We start from the raw sequence: 20417 nt of genomic DNA on the forward strand, positions 1-20417 counted from the left end.
CAACGCTACGGCTTCGCATCGCTGTCGCCAACTGGTGCTAGCACCTGCACTACACACACTGAATGGAAACTTTTTCACTCTTGTGTTGACGAATTTGACATTGATTTTGACATTATGTGTGAGTGTACAGGTGCTAGCACCAGTAGGCGACAGCGATGCGAAGCCGTAGCGTTGTTTATGCCCCGGCTGCTATCATTTGTTGGTCTTCGGGAATTTTTTCTTCGGGAATTTTATTTTGGGAATTTTGTCTTCGGGAATTTTTTTTTGGGAATTTTGTCTTCGGGAATTTTTTTTGGGAATTTTGTTTTGGGAATTTTTTTTCGGGAATTTTTTTTCGGGAATTTTTTTTTGGGAATTTCGTTTTGGGAATTTTGTCTTCGGGAATTTTTTTTCGGGAATTTTTTTTTGGGAATTTTTTTTGGGAATTTTTTTTCGGGAATTTTGTCTTCGGGAATTTCGTTTCGGGAATTTTTTTTCGGGAATTTTTTTTTGGGAATTTTTTTTTGGGAATTTTTTTCGGGAATTTTGTTTTGGGAATTTTGTGGATCGGGAATTTTTTTTTTGGGAATTTTGCCCTGGAATCAAAGCATTTCGTTTAACACAAAAGGTTTTTCGTCGTATTGCAACCCGTTTCGGTTGTTTTGTTTTAGTTTTTTTGAAACTTTTCCAATCCGAAATTTGACTTGTGTTTTCTGTTACATTTTATGAGCTGTGACGCTTCAAAATGAATGGGTTGATCTGTGGCGATTTCTCGACAAGCAACAACAACAATCAAACAAATCCAATATTTTTCCACATTTTCTCATGTATCTCGTTCTTGTTCTTTTCTCCCTTTTTTTCATGCAACCATCATCTCATCGTGGACTCGTTTTGCTGGAAAATATTAATGCCGCACTCAAATTCGAACATAATCACCTGTCGATGCACTGCTGTATACGTGTGATGCGGTCGTGTTCAATATGCGCTACGCCGTTCGATTGTGTTATCATCAACATCGCGTTGTCACACTGAATTCAAATATAATTTGTCATCGTTTTTACATATATCATGTTATGCCTTACACTTGAAAAAAAATGACGTTCGCTGCCGGGATCTTGCTAATGGAATGCTGTTGCTGCGTTCATTCACACTCAATAATCAACTTGTCTTGTCACTTCAATCATCACATGTCTCCCATGATTTTGACACGCTGCAACTTTGTGACACGAACGACGACTACGGGAAAAAAACGCCAACATTCAAATCGAAAATTGTAATCGTCAAAATGAATAATACGGCATACGACACAACTAATGAATGGGAAAAAAAATTATCACCGACACATCATCATATATGTCCAACAACGCGGAACTGCAGTGCCGATGGAAATTATGAGGTGACAATAATGACAAAAGCAATTCTGCATCATACTGGCAAAGTGGTCTGGAAACCGCCAGCCATTTATAAATCATTTTGTGAAATCGATGTAGAATATTTTCCATTTGACGAACAAACGTGTTTCATGAAATTCGGTTCGTGGGCATACGGTAAGGAAAAAAAATTGAAATTGAAAGAAATGAAAATATATTGATATATTTCCTTTTTTCATCTACTTTTCAGATGGATATACGGTAAGACCAGTTTTACTCTTTCTATAGATGTAGTTAGTTTGGTGCATTTTTCCTGTTGCAACGAAGTTGATTAATTGAACATTGAACAAAGTTTTTGATGGTGACAAAGATGGTGTTCGGCGAGAAGGTATTTCGAACATTTAACAATGCCTCAGGCAACGGGTAAATTTTTGTATGAATCAATTAGGTCATGTGGAACTAATTGACAATGTAACCTCCAAGCGACAGAAAACCGATGAATTCCAAACTGATGATTAAGTGAACACATTTTCAATGGGTTGAAAATGTAGTGTTGTTGAGAGTGACCACTGACCAGTGCAGTGGACGTTATTGCTGTTTCAGAAGTTGCCCTGCAATAAAATTATTTGCATTTTATCACTATATTGGGTTTTTGTTGGTGAATTGTGACCGGCATATTTGCCGCATTTCTACCCAGACGATGACATTCAAAGTTAATGGAAAGTTTTACAATTTTGCGATATAATTTTTAGTCAGTGCACATCACATGCGACATTTTTATTTTGTTATATAAAGAATTCCATTTTTTCGGTCTTATCTACTTTTTTCCCATATTTCTTCTCTATTTTTTACACTTTTATCCATTTTTTTTACAATTTATTTTCTTTTTATATATATTTTTTTGTTTCGATGCCGCGTTTTTCATTTTTAGTGTTTTTTTCGTTGATTTTGTGATTCGGTTACATCGTCCATGGAGCGTGATGGTGGTGCATCCGCAATTTGCGCTTGCACTGGTGTTTAATTGACTGTAAATGAATGAATTTGTACCAAGTGGATGGCGTAGTACAATAAATTGCAGAGCTGCCATTGCAGTCGTCAACGGTTACACACATTCAACGCTAGTCAAGCGTAATGTGATGCAATTTTTTTCCCTATCAAATGGATATTAATGACGACAACGACGATGACGATGACAATTACATTTACATAAACTACAATCATGGCAATAATAATAATAAGCAGAATATCGTTGTCAAGGCAAAATGATGAACATTCGATATTTTATCCGAATGAATGTATATATCGGAGCTACATGCTATAAGATTTTTTGTCTTCTTCTCATCAACCGTATTCAATGACTTATTATGCATCAAACCGCAAAGAGAAACAAAATTTAAAATTCAACTCATTCGATGAGTTTCAATTGAAGTGTGTTCCACTCCAATCTTATTTTATTCATGAGCTGCAACTGTGCGGTGTGTGTTTGTATCCATAATGCACCTGCATATCGAAATGATTTGCCATTGTGCGTGCGATACGATTGCGGATTGAAATCAGATGCAATTAAACACTAAAATCATTTGCACATAATCAATTCGAGGAGACTTAGGGTATCGATAATAATATTTGCTCAAGAGCAAGGTTCAATGATGCTGGTGTCAAATCAAAAGCATTCCCAGAGAATTCAAATTCAATTTAAATCGTTCCAACGATATAATCAATAACATTTCAAATGCGGTTTAAATATGGCAAACATCCCTTTGTGTTCCATCCTTGTCTTAATAATGGTCGGAATTCTCAATTCCTCAATACGCCATTCGGATGCATATCGAAGATAAACATTTAATGGGAAATGTGCAGCATCAATTTAAGGACGATTTTATCACTCATGTGAAAACCAACAGTTAATTCATATTGTTTTATCCATCAAACGTACATAGAGTATCGAACAGAGAAATAATAATAAATCATGAGCTGTCGTTCAAATTCCGGTCAAGATATTCCTGTGCGATTCAAAAATACCGATGAACCCCACATGGACTCAGACCAAATGTTGGCTTCTGATAATCATCACTGAGCTAATTTTAATTGTTTGTCCAACAGTTGAGTACAATTTTTCCTATTTTCTGCATGATTTACATTTGATATACCAATGGAAATAAATATTACAAAAGATCATCCAGTTTCCTTGAGATGACGTTAAACCAAAAGTCACATGCAGAGTGTTTACTCATTAGAAAATTACTTCCAACGCAAATGCCAAATGATAACGTATGTCGATTGAATTGTTACCAAATTGATTTGACATCATTCCCACTTAACCTGACAGTTCAAAATGCAATTTACAATAATTTATCGATGAATTAATTGAAATCTTGGCTCTTAATGCATTTAATACTCACACTTTAATTGAAATATGTCATTCAATAACATATCACAATTTTACCGTTTTTTCTAGCATAACCGTAAAACCTATTCGGATTGAAATATTCCATCAATTATTTCGATCAATGATTCTTCAATCCATTTTAATTATGAATTTATTGTAAATTTCCACATTATTATTTGAAGCTTTAATTGAATGACATAAGTCATGAAAAAAAGCTATATTCGATGCAAACACTAAAAGCAGCAACATTGTGCCATTTCAAATGTGCTAAAGTGCTTTTTCGTAAAAGGCCACTTCGTTCAATAGCCATAGTAGAAATTGGTCAAAAATGCAGTGCCAACAGGTATTCAATGACACTTTTTCGCTGGAGTGATTGTTGCTCGAAAATGCGGTCGCCTGAAATTAAATGCTTATGAAATATGGATCATTCAATATTTATCGCCAGTCCGTTTTGAACAAGGGGGAAACTACTACTACCGCATAATTCATATTAATACAATCTAGTACAACATCAATTCTGATAAATTCCAAAAAATTCTGCGCAATTCAAAACAATTCCAATCAATTCCGATGTTTCTAAGTCAAATTTGATGATGATCAACTTCAAAAATTGCAAATATAGGGTCATTTAGCATCTCAAAGGAATGCTTAAGCGCATAGATGTTCAATCTTATCGAAATAACTTCAGATAGGGCATTTTTAATTGTACATAGGTCTCACTTCCAATTCAATATTTCACTTCAAATAGGTAAAGTGATGATAAAATATTTTCAAAATAGAAAACAGAGCTAGAATTGAGTCTTGTAGATCAAACCAAGTCAAATATGTTCTAGAAGTAAAATCTTCAATATGCATTCAAATGAATGGTAAATGTTCCTATATTTGTAATATTTTGAGTTGATCATCACCAAATTTGACTAAGGAACATCGGAATTGATTGGAATTGTTTTGAATTGCGCAGAATTTTTTGGAATTTTCCAGAATTTGTGTTGTACTAGATTGTATTAATATGAATTACGCGGTAGTAGTAGTTTCCCCCTTGGTTTTGAATCGTGTATAATTTGACTTTTAACCAAAAACTCGTGCATATACATGTTTAATGACTAGTTTTTGTTCGCTTCTGTTGCAAAATTGACCGAATGATTGCTTTCATTATTTTGTTATTGCTGTTGCTATCGTTGTTAACATTTGAAAATGTGTTTGGAATCGGTATTTGTATTATGAGCGATTTTCCGCGCGAAATGTGCAGTTGGTTTTAACCTTTGTCTCCAAAACCTATATACCTCCAATCACACAATTTCATCACGAATGTTCAGGCGGGCGTTTATTACCAGGCGTGTTTGAGGTCAAATACCACGCTTATAGCTCCTCATGCAACGACATCTGCTTTTTCAATGAAACCAATGAATGCCATTCAATTTGGATCAATCACAATTCTAAAATTCAGAAATCATGCTTCCCTTTCGTCTGCTTCATCTCGTATTTCATTGAATTTATCAAAGTCATACAAATCAAATTGAAGTATTGAGTTTAGTTTTTAAAATAGAAACAACATTTCGAGTAATAAATTGGTGAAAAACTAACAAAATGACCTAATGATTTTGAACAGAATGATTTTTCTCCGACGAAAACATTCAATGTCTGATTTTCTCAAATGTGCACATTTGATAATTATTTGAACATGGTCAGAAAAGTTGGTAATGAGATTATCCGTAGCATGTCTCTCATGTAAAGTGTCCAATTAAAATGACTAAGTGAATAAAAAAGCAAAACACGACATTATTCTGGCAATGACATATTCAGAATACAATGTGAACGTTTCACTTGGAAGTTATAGCAAAACAGTTGCGAAGAAAAATCCCTTTTCGTTTTTTTTTTTTGCTCAATATTTAAGGAAGCAGCAATTGTCGAATGACACAAAGTCCTGGAAAAAAGTTGACAAATAAAATTGCTTTTTAGTATTTATTCATGAATATCAACCCGTAACAACATTTTGTTGCAGTAAATTTCAATGAATCTGTCGTTGCATGACGTTCATTTGGTGCAAGTTCAAGTGAGAATTCAGCGGAGAATTGTGGCTTCGAGAGATTGAAGAACATATTTTCGCAGGGGATTTGTGTAGAAGCAACATGAAAATATTATCAAGAGAGAATTGCAACTCTGAAATAGACAAATTAAGGTTTTGCTGCCGTTGCTGTTGTGTTTGTGTGGTGGAAATTTGAGCTGAAACAACACAGGAGTATGGTGTTGACACCATAGATTGGGTTGTTTTGCAATTGACAATAAAAAAAATGGCTGGTACACGGAATCCGTACAAGATAAATTTGCTTGTCAAAGCAACGTTTCCAAATGTCTATGTCTTATCCATGCACATACTAACGTATGAAAGAAAAATTTTGTAAAGAGTTCCATTGTTGTTGCTGATCTGCTCTTTGTCTCTTTTCCGAAAATGAATTCGAGAATTATGCAGAGAAAAGGTTGACGTTGGTAGTAAATATATTGTCAAATTTTATTTAATTTCGCATTTATTTACATCTTCGAAATCGTGTGAATTTGGTTGAGTTAAATGCCTGACACAGAGAAAAAGCGCGAGTTTCTGCGGCATTGACAGTGAGATACAGGAGAAAATATACACAGATGAAAACACTGAATGAATAAAAACACATAAATAAAATGTGTAATAAATTTAAAATGAATTTGCAGACGCATCTATGCGGAGATTCAACAATTTTTTTTTCTCTCTCCCTTTCTCGTTTCACTGTCGTTGTTGCCGTTAATATACTTCCAATACATCCGTTTTGCATTGAATTTGGTTGCTTATTTATTTCGTTGTGTCTATGGGACTGTGCGCGCGTTGCTTGCCTGATGGCAGAAATTATGCAATAGAAATATTCTTTCATATGTTTATGTATATGCAGCAGCAGTGGCAGCGATACATACATAAGGACAACCGAATGCTATGCGAATATATAATTTCATTTTCGACCCATTATATCTGCTCTCTGCTCATCATACACACACACACACACCGAGAGAGAGAGAGAAATACATGCACGTATCGAGCAAGATTGGAATGGTGCTATACAATCACTGCATATTTTGGCCATTTACGCCTTGGGAATATTCATTTTGCGTTGTATATTCTCTCGGTTATGCATAGCTAGTCATCTTGCTGTTGCCCATTGTTTCGCCAAAAAACATAATAAATTGTTGAACATGCATATTCAATACAACGAACGTACGCCATTCTTATTACATTTTTTCTTTCACTCTCGTTCACTGCGTGCCTTTTGTTTTGATCGCTTCATGTTGGCATTCGAATTCTAGTGCGTATGAAACGATTTAACGCAGTCGATAAATCTATTTCATAGATTTTAATGATTTTTTTTTTCACACTGTATTCACTGTCTATCTCTTGCTCAGCTGCGCCAAACCGAACACATTGTATACGATGCTATTCTCCAATCTATTCCTTTTTTCAACAATTTCGATTGTTTTTAGCTTCTCGAATAGCAAACACGATTAATCGTTTAAACATGTATGAAATCGTGTGAGCATAATATTCACATAATAAATCAAATTGCTTTCATCATATTTCATGTATATGCACGTTCTGCGAACGAACGAACGGACGAACAAGCGAATTGATTGCAAATTTACACTCGCATACACCACAATAGACGTGAACGTCTGCTCGGCGCGTATTAGAATTCGCTTTTGAATCGCTTATTATTTGCGATGCAGCGTAACATGATATTCGAACTGAATTTGTTTACACCTCGCGAATAAAAACGACAATGTTTCACTTTAATGGCGTCAATTTTTTCGCCTATTCGATATTTTAAGTGCCGCGCATCAAAGATGGCTTCCAACGCAAGGCGATACAAAATAGAAATAAAAGCATCTCATTGATAAAAGGCATTTTGTTATTCGATCGGCATACAAAATTGTTTTATGTTCAACACAAGCGCACGTGAAACAAACGCGTTTTCCCTTTAAATTTGGTTTGTATGTGTGTGTATTTGCGTGAGTTTGAATCAAGTATTGCAACAAATTCCAAGCGTATTCATTCTCCATTCGCCATTTTGATTAATTTTTTCATTCGTTTTCGTTGTCAATCGATCTCAAAATACTTTTTGATGAGAAACTGTTTGAGTTGGAACTGACAGCAAGAATCAGCGTCATGTTAGTTATTTGAGAACAACTGTATTCGCACTTCGCTTGATGAACTCAACAAATGAGCGAGGAGTGCGAGGAAGAAATCGACCCAGATGGAGAGGAAATAGAGAAAGAGAGAGAGAGAGAGAGAGAGAGAGAGAGAGAGATTTATGAAGCGAAAAAATTTAATCAAACGCATAAACTGCGAGAAATTTGAACCGAATTGCAATTCATCCGTCTGCCGACATTTTTAATGTGAAAGCACTAAGCGATTTGGTGCAAACGCAGAAGATGATGTATGCACACAGCCCGTTGCCATTAAAAAATCAATTTATCTTCATTCGGAGGCGTCATCTCTATCTAGTTAATGAAAAATTATCGATTTTTTCCTTGGCAATCCAATCGAATTCGATGCACCAGGAAAATAATAATGCGCTACTTTTTCATTCTCGTTTTGTCAATTTCAAAAGGAAAATTTCCAATATATTCATGCTCAGGAGCGTTCAATTGATTCCAAATCTTGTGATAATAATTTTTCTTCTTCTTGCTCTCTTCATTCTCGTGTTTTAGGTGGATTTACGACATTTACAACAACCGGAAGATTCCGATAAAATTGACGTTGGCATCGATCTACAAGACTATTATATATCAGTGGAGTGGGATATAATGAAAGTGCCCGCCGAACGCAATGAAAAATACTATAGTTGTTGTGAAGAACCATATCCAGATATAATATTCAATATAACATTAAGGCGCAAAACATTATTTTATACAGTGAATCTAATCATACCGTGTGTTGGTATATCTTTTTTATCGGTATTAGTATTTTATTTGCCTAGTGATTCGGGTGAAAAGATTTCATTGTGTATCAGTATATTGCTGTCGTTGACGGTGTTTTTTTTACTATTGGTCGAAATTATTCCGCCAACATCGCTTACAGTGCCACTATTAGGAAAATATTTATTATTTACAATGATGCTGGTTACGTTATCCGTTGTGGTGACTATTGCCGTACTTAATGTTAACTTTAGGTAAGTCAAACGAACTATCTATTTCACTATATCGCATGCTATTGAATTTTTTCAATTTTTTACTGGTTTTTAACCATTTAAAGACTAAACACTTTAACGAGCTTCTTGGGCAAATTCATGGGATAATTGTTTATATGTGAAATGAATTAGGGCATTTTAATTGAATGATCTTATGAAATGAATGAACCGTTTACACGTAATTTCCATTAGCTATTGGGCAAAAGAACCCCTCAATCTATACCGTTTGATCAAAGACTTTGACTCTACTTTACATTATGGTTAAAGCTTTGGACGGATTTTCCAATGACAAGAAAAAAATGTAAAGTTTCGTTCACAACGCGTTCAGAAAGTATTTCTCGTGATGCATATTCTTGATGTCATTAATATGAGCATTCCATTTGAAATATACTTAAATCCACATTACCTCGGAACTCAAATAAATACAAAGCTTCACATGGTAACCATTTCTGCACATATTTTTCTCGAAAACGAAATGCGTCATTCTGCTTCAGCTGCATTCAACCAATTAAACAGATGAAAAAATTCACGAATTCACAAAGATAATGCTTTATGTTAATTTCAAAATTGCCATCGTGGTTGGATAGACTCAACGGAATTTACTTCTGTTTTGATGAAAATGTCAGGAGTTCCCGTGAATTCAACGATGCTTTTACATATTGCAGCTGAACATGAAAAGCAGCTGGTTAATTTGCTGAAAATGGGATAAAAAAAATATTCAAAAAGAGACTTGTTGTGCTGCAGTGCACTGTCAGCAGTTACAAGTGAATAAATTGCCAGCCGAAATTAGAAAATTTCAAAGCTCGCACATGATAAATATGTAAAACAGATTATAAGTAATGATGCACTTTAGCGCTATTAATTTCGCTGTTGGATATGTATGCATCGCGATCATTTTCGAGTGAATGGCGGGAGGGTAAATAACGAAAACACACCCGAACTCGTGCTTAATAAATGCATATTTCTACGGAGTGCACAGTGTGCAAAGGCTGTCTGCTTCATTATGAAATCAACACAGCACCAGTGCTGCACTTATTTCAGTGTTATCTCACCGAAACTATGTTTGTTGTGGTCTGGTTATCATCGCATATATGCTTAACTTTAAATAATTTACATTCTATTTTCGAACAAAAACATACAATGCAGCGAACCCAATGAATTTATGCTAATTTACATTTGGAATTTCCCACAAATGGAATCGCATTACAATGCAACGGCTGAAATATAAAATAGATGAATATCATTCGAAGCAGCGATTTGTTTGCACAAAAAATGTTGTAACGTTAATCAAAACGTGTGCACTGTGCAATTGCAATAAATACTTCAGCGCGTACAAGATATCATCAGATATTTTCTGAATTTTTCAAAATATCATTTTGGCAATGAAGAAAGCATCGTCAATCTTCGGTCTCGAGTTTGACCGCAAATATTTCTCATTTTGGCATGGATTTTAATTCGCATTTTCCGCGAATAAAAATGAGTACCAATTGCTGCCTTCCATCAAAACATACCGCATAAAATTTGTATGTAAATTCAAAACTTGGAATAAATTTTTGTAAAAATGAAAATTGAAACTAAATTTAAAAATGTTTCCCATGAAAGTACCAAGCAATTGACATTGATCAGTGTGCGTAAAATTTTATGAAATCGATAATTTCTGGAAGCTGTTTTTTTGTTCATCGTACAAAATGTACTATTTTCTGCCAATTTTACTCATTGATGCATAATCTATGGTGCATTTTGATCGTATGCTGTGAGTATGATGCACCATTAATACGATTGTGTGCGAAAAGCTGTCCTGTTTGAGTTGATATGCTGTTTTCATGTTGTGAAAACACAAAGTGCACACAGTTGATGTTTTCGATGTGTTTAACCTAATCGAAACAATAGCGTTTAATGTTTTTATCCGGTGCATTGTTGCTGAGTTATTAAAAGCGATGAAGGTTTTCATTTATTGCACTGAATTTAACACCAACGTAACGGCCTTAGACAAAATGCAACACATTCTGTTTTTAGTGTTAATGACATGCTTGGCGCATCAATTCCAATGATTGTTCTTTACTCTAATGAGATGGGGTTAAAATTAGTCAGTCGCTCGAACAACGATGCCATTTGTACAAATTTCTCTCCATTATGAAATGAGTGTTGCCAAGGTTGAAAATAGTTTTTAGTGTGAATGCTTGCGTTGGAAAAAGGCAACCGATTGCCAATTTGCATGCCAAATGAACACTGAACAGTGTAGACGGTGTGTAGTCAGTTTTTCTAGGAACTTCTTTATTAGCTTTTCGCCGAAGCTGTGAGCGCCCGTATTGCTGCGCGGCGTCGCATATTGTTCATACGCACACAAGCATAGGTGTCTGTATATGTATAAGCATATCTTTTGTTTATCAAACATCGAAGGCAGTGCGAGGAAATTCGCTTGTCTCTTTCATGCTTTGCACTCGAGCTGTTGCTGTGTGATTTTTCGTATTTTGTGGAAGCAGCTGAGCTTCATGTCGAGCATATACGCACACATTTCTTTTATGTTTAGTATCAACGTGTATGGTTTGGTGGTTGCTTTTTAATTGGAATGTATGTTTCTCGGAGGAATCCATTCAAAATGATTAAATGTGTGGCTCATTCGAAATGAAAATTGTGCTAGTCCACACGCGCCATCATTATGAACGAACGCAGTGGTAAGAACATAATTTTGTAATTTTATTACGAGCGCCATTTTAAGTGTATGGTGCTTTTAGCCGAAGCACCATCGTTGTCGTAGTCACTGTGCTACTACTACCGCGCTGTGGCTATACTTCCAGCGACTTTACCGTATTCCATGTAACACCATCGGCACATTTTCTTGCACACAAAAACACCTTATTTACAACGTGCAAAAATTGTTATTTATACAAAATGTTCTGGAGTTTTTGTGTGTTGCCACCACTGAGATAATGGATCAACTTTTGCGCGGACGTTACAATGCCCAACCGAAGATGTGCAACACCAATACCACATGGTTTTCTGTTTTTTGTTTTTGCTTTTGCACGGTTTGCTCCATGAATCAGTCAAAATAAACAAACTAAATAACTTTTTATTTCTTCTTTTTTCGGGCGTTGAGTTTTTTTAATCTTATTTCTGTTATCACTCTTTTTTCTCTCTCCTGTAGATCGCCAGTTACGCATAGAATGGCACCATGGGTTACGAAATTTTTTATGAATGTACTGCCGAAAATCCTATGTATCGAACGACCTAAAAAAGACAATCCACCACACGATGATGATATCGGTCCACCAGAAGTGTTAACCGATGTATTTCATTGCCATCCAGACGTAGATAAATTCACACATGATTACAACACCACCGACTATGGGCTGCCAGGTAAAGATAAACGAGCCAATCAGTTGCAATGCATTTCGAGAAATGCGAAAATTCAAATTAATCATTTCATTGCAATGCTCTCTTTCTCTCTCCCTCTCCATCTGTGTGCGCGTGTGTTTAGTGATGCCATCGAGATTTAATGTGGCTGCATCAGGTGGTGTTGGCCTTTGTTTCGGTGAACCGCCATTGCCTGCATTGCCGTTACCGGGCGGCGATGATGAACTGTTTAGCCCGGCTGGAAATGGCGAACTGAGTCCATCATGCTGCGTTGTCGACGGCATCAGTCCGACATTCGAAAAACCAACGCTACGCGAAGTGGAAAAGACAATAGAAGGAACACGTTTTGTTGCGCAACACATGCGAAACAAGGATAAATTCGAAAGCGTAAGTGTTGATCAATTTTGTGGAATTCTCAATCTCTACGTGTAGCCACGTTGGAGAGCTATACGATTGAGGTCAAAGAACCGGTTTCTAATTGGCCAAATTGAGTTCGGCAATGCATTTTTGTTGACATTTCACGCCATTATTTATGATAATTAGATTGACGATGTGCGCGAATCAAATTTGCATCTTCAATGTGCCCTTTATGCAGTCAAATGACACATTTATACATTCATCTTGCCACACGGCAAACGAACAAAATCCGTTTATTATCGTTGTGTCGCATAAGAACATATGTAATATGCAAGCGCTAAGCACATCATAACAGGCGAATGGGCCTCCCTTTGCTGTTCGTTGTGTTGTTCGATTTGATAAATCTCCAGTGTTGGTGAACACATTTTCTGTTGCTATGCTTAGCTCTGTCTCTCTGTCACCGCGTGCGCTGCTCTCTTTGCATCGCTCTCGACTTTCCGATTTGAGTGCTCGCTTGGCACAGCGTTCCGGAATGAATATGCAATGTGTAGTGTAATTGTATGCTTTGCTTTCGTTTTTGACTGCACCCGCTTGACACATTTATAACCATTGCCAATGTGAAAAGGAGTGAACACGGCATAAATAAAAATAAACTATGCAAAAAACGTCGAGTCCCGAATCGCAGATCAGAGAGTTGTGCGCCGCTCGCGGAAAAGCCACGGGAAAATGGCAAACTTAATTCGCATTTATGTTTCGCTAATTTTCTCTGACAAACGTATATATTCCGCAGAGTAAACTACGATAATAAATATAATCAGCTAATTTCGAGTTCAGTGATCAAAGAACGAACGCGTGAAGAAAAAAAATCAACGACACACAGAAATAAAGTCACAATTTTAGCAAGTCGGAACAAATTTTGCATCCAAGTAAACTGCGATGTCTATTGAATTTTCAAATTCTGTTCAATTCCTGAAAATTTGCTTAGTAAATAGAGGAAACAGATCAAGTTGTGCAACAAAACGATGTCATCTTCACGCATTTTACCGGCGACGCCAAGCACGGTAGTGCTTCCGATTGAAATGGACAAGCATCCAATCAATTGCGAAAAGGTGTTGAAAATGAAGCCCAAAATTAAAATCGATTGTAACAGCAACACATTCAAATTAACCATGAATATACCGGGATTCAAGAGCGAAGACATTAGTGTGTTTGTGGGAAATGGGAAGATTGCCGTGAAAGCCGTTGACAAAGCTCGCTTGAAAAATCTCAATATTTGCAAGGTGTACAAAGCCGACTACACTCTTCCGCCGGGCGCTGTGATGGAGAAATTACGCAAATCATATAAAGACGACGTGCTGTGCATCCGTGGAGAAATCGAACTTCCCGTACCAAAGTGACTCTCTATACCAAACTATAACACCATTTGTGAAAACCCAAATTAATTCACAATAAATACAGATGATGAATTTGAATGAAATATCATTTTCAAAGTGATTACGGCACATTTTTTTCGTAGAGCAAATATTTAATGTCCAAATTGAAACTGTTTAATTGGAAATATAATAAGCGTCTTATAGCAACTCGGGACTTTGTTTAAAAATACAAAGCCTGACTTTAAAAAATCCATGCAGAAAATTTTGTGGGTTTCAATCTTTTTCGACCATTAAATAAAGGGTGAACCATTGAACAACCTTTTTTTCTACCTATTTTTCATCAACGCTCTCAATCGAATCTATAATGAATGATATTTTCTCCGCGGTTATTTTACAGTCTGTCGATTTAAGGTGATTCTTTTTATTTTTCATTCGAAAACTCTCCAAAAATCTTTTTCACCATTTTTTTCACATTGGGTCCATGGCAGCGATAGAAGATTTATTGAATTACAAAGACGAAAAATATTGCATAACATTATAACTCATTATGAAATTGTCATGTGGAACTAATTATTTCCTTGAAATTATGAAATATGGTTGGAATTTCCACCAGAACACGATCGAAACATTCTCAAAATATACCAATAAAATTCAATCCTAGAATATCAAGTGACAAAAATCGCATCCCTTAATTGTAAAGTTCGAGTGTAAAGGTTTTTTTTTCTATTTTAAACCAAATTTCAGCGAACAATTTTCTAAAAAACTGTACATTTGCTTAGGTATTCTGTAAAAATCCAGTTGATTCAACATATTTATGTGCAATTTTATTGAGATTGACGTAATTAACGAAGTGTACTGCCATTGTGCCGGAACGGACGAAAATTGTTGAAGTTTGTTGTATTTTTCATCAAACGGAATATTTACCTGGCCATTTTCTACGGCGAAGAATTCTGTTTTCTTATCCTTAGGCTCGTATTATAATATGAGATTATGATAGGAGTGTTTGTTCACCTGAATAGCGTTTAAAAAGCAGATGTGAACATCCATCGCTGTTGGTGGTGAACGTTGAATGGAAAAAAGCCAAATGAAAAAGAGAGAGGGAGAGAGAGAGAGAGAGAGAGAGAGAGAGAAAGAGAGAGAGAGAGAGAGAGAGAGAGAGAAAGAAGGAGGGAGAAAGCGGAAAATAAAATTGAAAAATGGTTCAAAACAATCTTCGAGGGGATTCCATTTCCTTTTTTTCAGTATTTGCTTTGTAATTCTCATTCCTTATCGCATCATTGTTTGTGTGTGCTGTGCCAGCTCACAGTCTTTTTTACAGTTGGTACTTAACTCCAGTACAATAAATATTTCTGGGTGCTTAATCAATAACCTCTAGTTACTCGGCTATTCTCCAAACTGAGTTTACGTAGAAATAAAACCGTTAGGTATCGTAAATATGCACTTCGTCTGCGATTTAAAAGAAGAGAAGATTTTTTATCGTGCGCAAGAATCAGAAATATCGTCCTATATTTCTCTCCTCTCTTTTTCTGTCTTATTCTGCCACACAATACACAAAATAAAACGCGAATTTCACGATGTGACCTATAAAAAGCGCGTTGTTTTGTCCCATGTTGGAGTTACATTGGAATCATCGATTGCAATCAAATCAATTGATTATTATGGCGCATTTGTTTTTATATTGGCTCATTCCGGTTCTCATGCCGTTGCCAATTGCGTCATTCCGACTCGCAGATGTGCGTAAAGTACGTACGTCACATGTTCAAACATTCACCATTACGGAAATATGTTTATGTCCTTTCGGTCGCGCACCATCGTATTGACATGTCATATATATTCTTGATTCTTGACTTTCGTTTTTGCGCAATAAAAGCGAATTCAGAATTCAACGAATCATTATTCTGAAGAAACAAAAATGAAGTCCCATGCTAATAAATAAAATTTGAGTCGGTTCTCCCTTTTTTGCCGCTGTGTTTCCATTGAGTTCAAGCGGTAAACATGATGCTATTCCAAATGCTCCCCCGCCAAAGCTCCACGCACAGAATTAAAAGGAATAAATATGGAAAATCGGGCGCAATGAACCGAAATGCGAAGAGCAGTTGTGTTTGGTGGCCCGAAGCAATTTGTTCCCAAAATTAGAGCGACTTTTTGCCACAAATTTTTCAGTCATAAAAAACGAGCATTTTTTTGTTCCCTCTACTTTTTCTTCATGCCTTCTCTCTCTCTCGTTTCAATTCAGGTAGATTTTCATACTGATTATTCACTTTTCACCATTTAAATGTGACGTTTCCGTTTCATTTTTACTTACTTTCTGTGGCAATACTTCATTAACGCGCTTTTATTGACACAATTCATGCACACACGAATCTTTGTTTTTTCTAAGTGAACCTCGAAAGTGTTCTTCTCTAGAGCTATTAGCTTCTAATCGATATACAACGAGCATTGCATTGAAGAATCGTTTCTCAAGAAGCGGTCGTTGTGGTTTTCTCTCTTTGCATCTCGGCCTAAATCTCGGCCCGTTGAAATGGTAACAAAATTTGTCGTATCACACGCATACATCTTCTTATCCATAATGGTTTCGTTGTTATTGAAACGCTAACAATTGTGTAAACATATAAATTTGGTAATTTATGGCCAAACCGGGCCAAACATTCAAGCGCCGGCTAATAAAGATAATTTGTTTGGTACCATGGATGGTCTATTTCGTCTATGCTAAGACAAAAAATGATGTCAAAACAATAATATGACATCACCAAAGCAATAGCTGTTCAAAGTTCACTGTCAGTTTAAACACATTACAAATTCAACGGGCATGTAAATATTAAGTAATGCATGAACGCAAATACATTCAATTCTAACAAATCGATTTTTTTTTTTCAAATTTAATTTTATTAATTCTCTTTTTTCTTTCGTATCATTTCAGATTGAAGAGGTAAGTTTTCAAAGAACGAAATGCAATCCTACTCTGATTTGAATTGTTTTTAACATCAAATCAGTATGATAGGGATGTATTTGTTTGATACAGAATATTCATAAGTCGAAAAAAACATCAAAATCAAAATTCTATTGACCACGCCCACTTTTTCTAATCGAAATGAATATTTGTTATTTTGTTTGTAGGATTGGAAGTACGTTGCTATGGTATTGGATCGTTTGTTTCTGTGGCTTTTTGCATTGATGTGTATCTTTGGTACAGCGTTAATCATACTGCAGGCGCCCAGCTTATACGATTACACGCAGCCAATTGATATATTTTATTCAAAAATTGCGAAAAAGAAGCAAGAATTGTTAAAAATGGGCACCGTAGAAGAAGTATAGCGACACGTTGGGTTCGCAAACAGCCTGTGGCACATTGTGCGCGGCTGGTTGCGGACCCTGTTCGGTAACGTCGAACAAAATTAAATACCGACAACTTTTTCGAAACGACAATGACACTAAACCAAAAAGAATAAAACAGAAAGTAAGAGAACGACGAAGGCGACAAATCATTTGGCGAAACCATAAAAATCAAATCGTTTATTTTCTTTTTCTCTGTTTAAAAATTAGCTGAAACTTTATGATGAATATTTATGTTAACCAAAATAAAAACCGAAAACCAAATGTAATAATTCAGCCATTTGAGATGTGTATAGTTTACCGTTGAAAATTTCCATTTGAATATATTTATATACGTGAAATGAAGGGGTGTGGAATGATAATTTATTGTTTTAATTGCATAACAGCGAGTGTAGGCATATTTTGTTTGTTCAAAAGAGGCATAAATGATTTATTCAATATAAAGAAGAAGAGAAAAAGATGAAATAATGAACAAAGTTCGCCGGAGAGAAAAACCGACGTAAAATTAAATGAAATGTCAAAACTGTAATTTAGAGTCCATTGCCTGGATCCGTGCGTGACCAAATCAAGTGGGCGATTTGCCTTAAACTTGGATCATCTCGACACAATTGGGCATTCACTCTACTTTGAGTGGAATTAACGAGGTTCAGCACAAATTTCCGCAATTCGAAAGACGTAAACTCGCCTGTATTTAATAAAACAGAAACGAAAGTTTTTTTTTGGAACGTGTAGCACCGACCCAAAGAAAACAACAACAACAATTCCAAAATAATAAACACAATACGGACTTTATGTATATTTGTATGTAAATTAAAGCCAAAAGAAAAAGGAACCTAGAAACTATATTCATAAATAACAATTACGTAGAATTGTGGTTGAACGAGTTGAAAACCAGCTAATTGACAGCACTGCTATGTATAAAGAAACGAAAAACACGACATGAGATGCCACTATGAGATTCGATTTTTGTTTTGTGTCCTACACAGATGTGACACATTGACAGACGATGGTTTTTTTTTTAAATGAGCTCACATAATAATGAATGAGATAGACCGTGTGTATTATTTCATATATCAGGTAAATAATCAAAGGAAAACCACGCCGAAATACGTATTTTTCCAATAAAAACAATCTAGTTACGGGTTTAAACACACACACACACACACACAAAATGTTACAACTAAACACGCAGCTCCAATACAATAACAACAACAAAATCACACAAAACTGAATATATTGAATTCAATTGCACGGTTCGTTTGCACTTTTTGCACTCGATTTTTCTATTGGTGAAAGCCAAATGAAAGTAAAACCAATATATACATGAAAAAAGATTAAAAATGAGCACTGCCACTGGCGCTCATCCATTCACAACGGATTAATCTACAACGATGTCAAATATCCCGTTTGAAGCAATGCACACTCGAAAAACATAAGGTTTTTGAGAAAACCAACGTGAATCGTATATTCAAGACACACATTCACACACAAACATTTCACCGATAATAATAGTTGATATTTCCATCAGAACTTAACAACCAAGCAAATTAAGCAAGACAAAAGAAATAAATAAGTAAATAATTCAAGTAAAACCTATATACATATAGTGGTATCACAGCCGATTAGGTAGATAAACTAAGTGCACATGCACAATCCAATTGTTATTGTTTTCATAATAATGGCAAAGCGCGCACGGATGCGACGCATTGCGAAAATAATTGCATTTTCCAACAGCATTTGCAACACAAACATTTGCTTTACTAGAATTTCAGTTCACATTTTTTTTTTACAACAAGAACAACAACTAAACACAAACGATTTTGTACACAATTCAAAGTCTCATAGTCAACAAAAGGTAGCATTTATATAAACTGTGTGAAACACCATTCACTGGTCAATGAAGATCGCAAACAAACCGAAAAAAGAAGAAGAAGAAGAAGAAGAAATGAAGAGAAACACAAATCGATAATAATTAGCTAGGAGCATCAAATGATATCAATTTTTAGTATGTACCACGATTTGATTACATTTTGAACTTTCCACTTCAACGAAAACCACTTGAAACCTCGCATTGGTTACACTATGTTCACAAGATTTTGCGGCGAAAAACATGCCACCACAGACAGAAGTGAATGCAGCAAAAAAGTGCCATAGTGCTAGGCACCCAGATGCCATTTAGTAGCTAGTAACACCTCGGTGAAAATGTTTTTCGCTTCATATCGAAATAATCAAGAGCTAACGTAAAACAAAATAGCATTGCCAGCATTTTAATACAATAGAATCCTGTTTGTGTGTTTGCGTTTGCTGGCTTTTTATTCGGCCTCGGGTAAATCACTCGATCTGAAATATGGCGGCTATAGCTAGTCAGAAAAACACAGTTCGCAAGTTAAACAGAAGAGAGAAATACAACCGAACGGAATTAATATCAGGTAAGCCAATTAATGTTTCAATATAAAAAAAATCGATAAAAATCAAACCCCAGCATTCACAGAATGCTTACAAAAAAATCATCAAGCTGCATGCAAATCAAACAGACTGTAGTGAGTGCAAGTAGCCGACTGACACATAAGCGATGAACATTCATAAATAACAAACAGATGCAATCATGTTTTTTTAAAAGAAAATCATGAGAAACCAGACACATTGAACCGGGTTTCCCACACATTTTACACAGAAAAATAAATAAAATACCAGTTACTCGATAGATGTAATAAATTTACTAGTGCTTAGTGAAAATAAACAACATTAAGTGAAAGAAAAATGAATTCTATTATGTGCATACGAGAGAATGGGATACAAAGCGCCACTTATGATGGAGTCAATACAATTTTCCAATTTATTTATTGGTTTAACGAATCCAAAAAATCGCAATGATTAAAGGATTCAAACCAATATGCACGAACAAGTTCCATACACACAACGCACACTAATTAATCGGTAGAGAAAATGTGAATGAGATTTTCTCGAAGCCACCACCAGAAAGAACCGCAAAAAGAATCAAAAAATATAATCTAACAACCATGGGAATCGTTTACGTTTGCTATTGACCTAATGA

The 20417-nt window shown here is 35.6% G+C and overlaps 1 protein-coding gene across 1 annotated transcript in view; it reads left to right on the forward strand.

The window, feature by feature from the left end:
* LOC129575718 (acetylcholine receptor subunit alpha-like 1) overlaps window positions 1–17494 on the forward strand; it is a 165887-nt gene extending 148393 nt beyond the window's left edge. Inside the window, exons 8-14 of the mRNA XM_055459668.1 lie at window positions 1357–1526; window positions 1600–1610; window positions 8467–8927; window positions 12091–12302; window positions 12424–12686; window positions 16950–16958; window positions 17147–17494. Of these exons, the coding sequence (XP_055315643.1) occupies window positions 1357–1526; window positions 1600–1610; window positions 8467–8927; window positions 12091–12302; window positions 12424–12686; window positions 16950–16958; window positions 17147–17344 (1324 nt within the window). The 3' untranslated portion in view covers window positions 17345–17494. The remainder of the gene's footprint in view (window positions 1–1356; window positions 1527–1599; window positions 1611–8466; window positions 8928–12090; window positions 12303–12423; window positions 12687–16949; window positions 16959–17146) is intronic.
* The last annotated feature ends 2923 nt before the right edge of the window (window positions 17495–20417 follow it).

This window comes from Sitodiplosis mosellana, unplaced genomic scaffold, assembly GCF_009176505.1.
Source record: "Sitodiplosis mosellana isolate CC-2019 unplaced genomic scaffold, AAFC_SMos_1.0 Smas_scaffold_1, whole genome shotgun sequence".
In the NCBI taxonomy this organism is placed as follows: domain Eukaryota; kingdom Metazoa; phylum Arthropoda; class Insecta; order Diptera; family Cecidomyiidae; genus Sitodiplosis; species Sitodiplosis mosellana.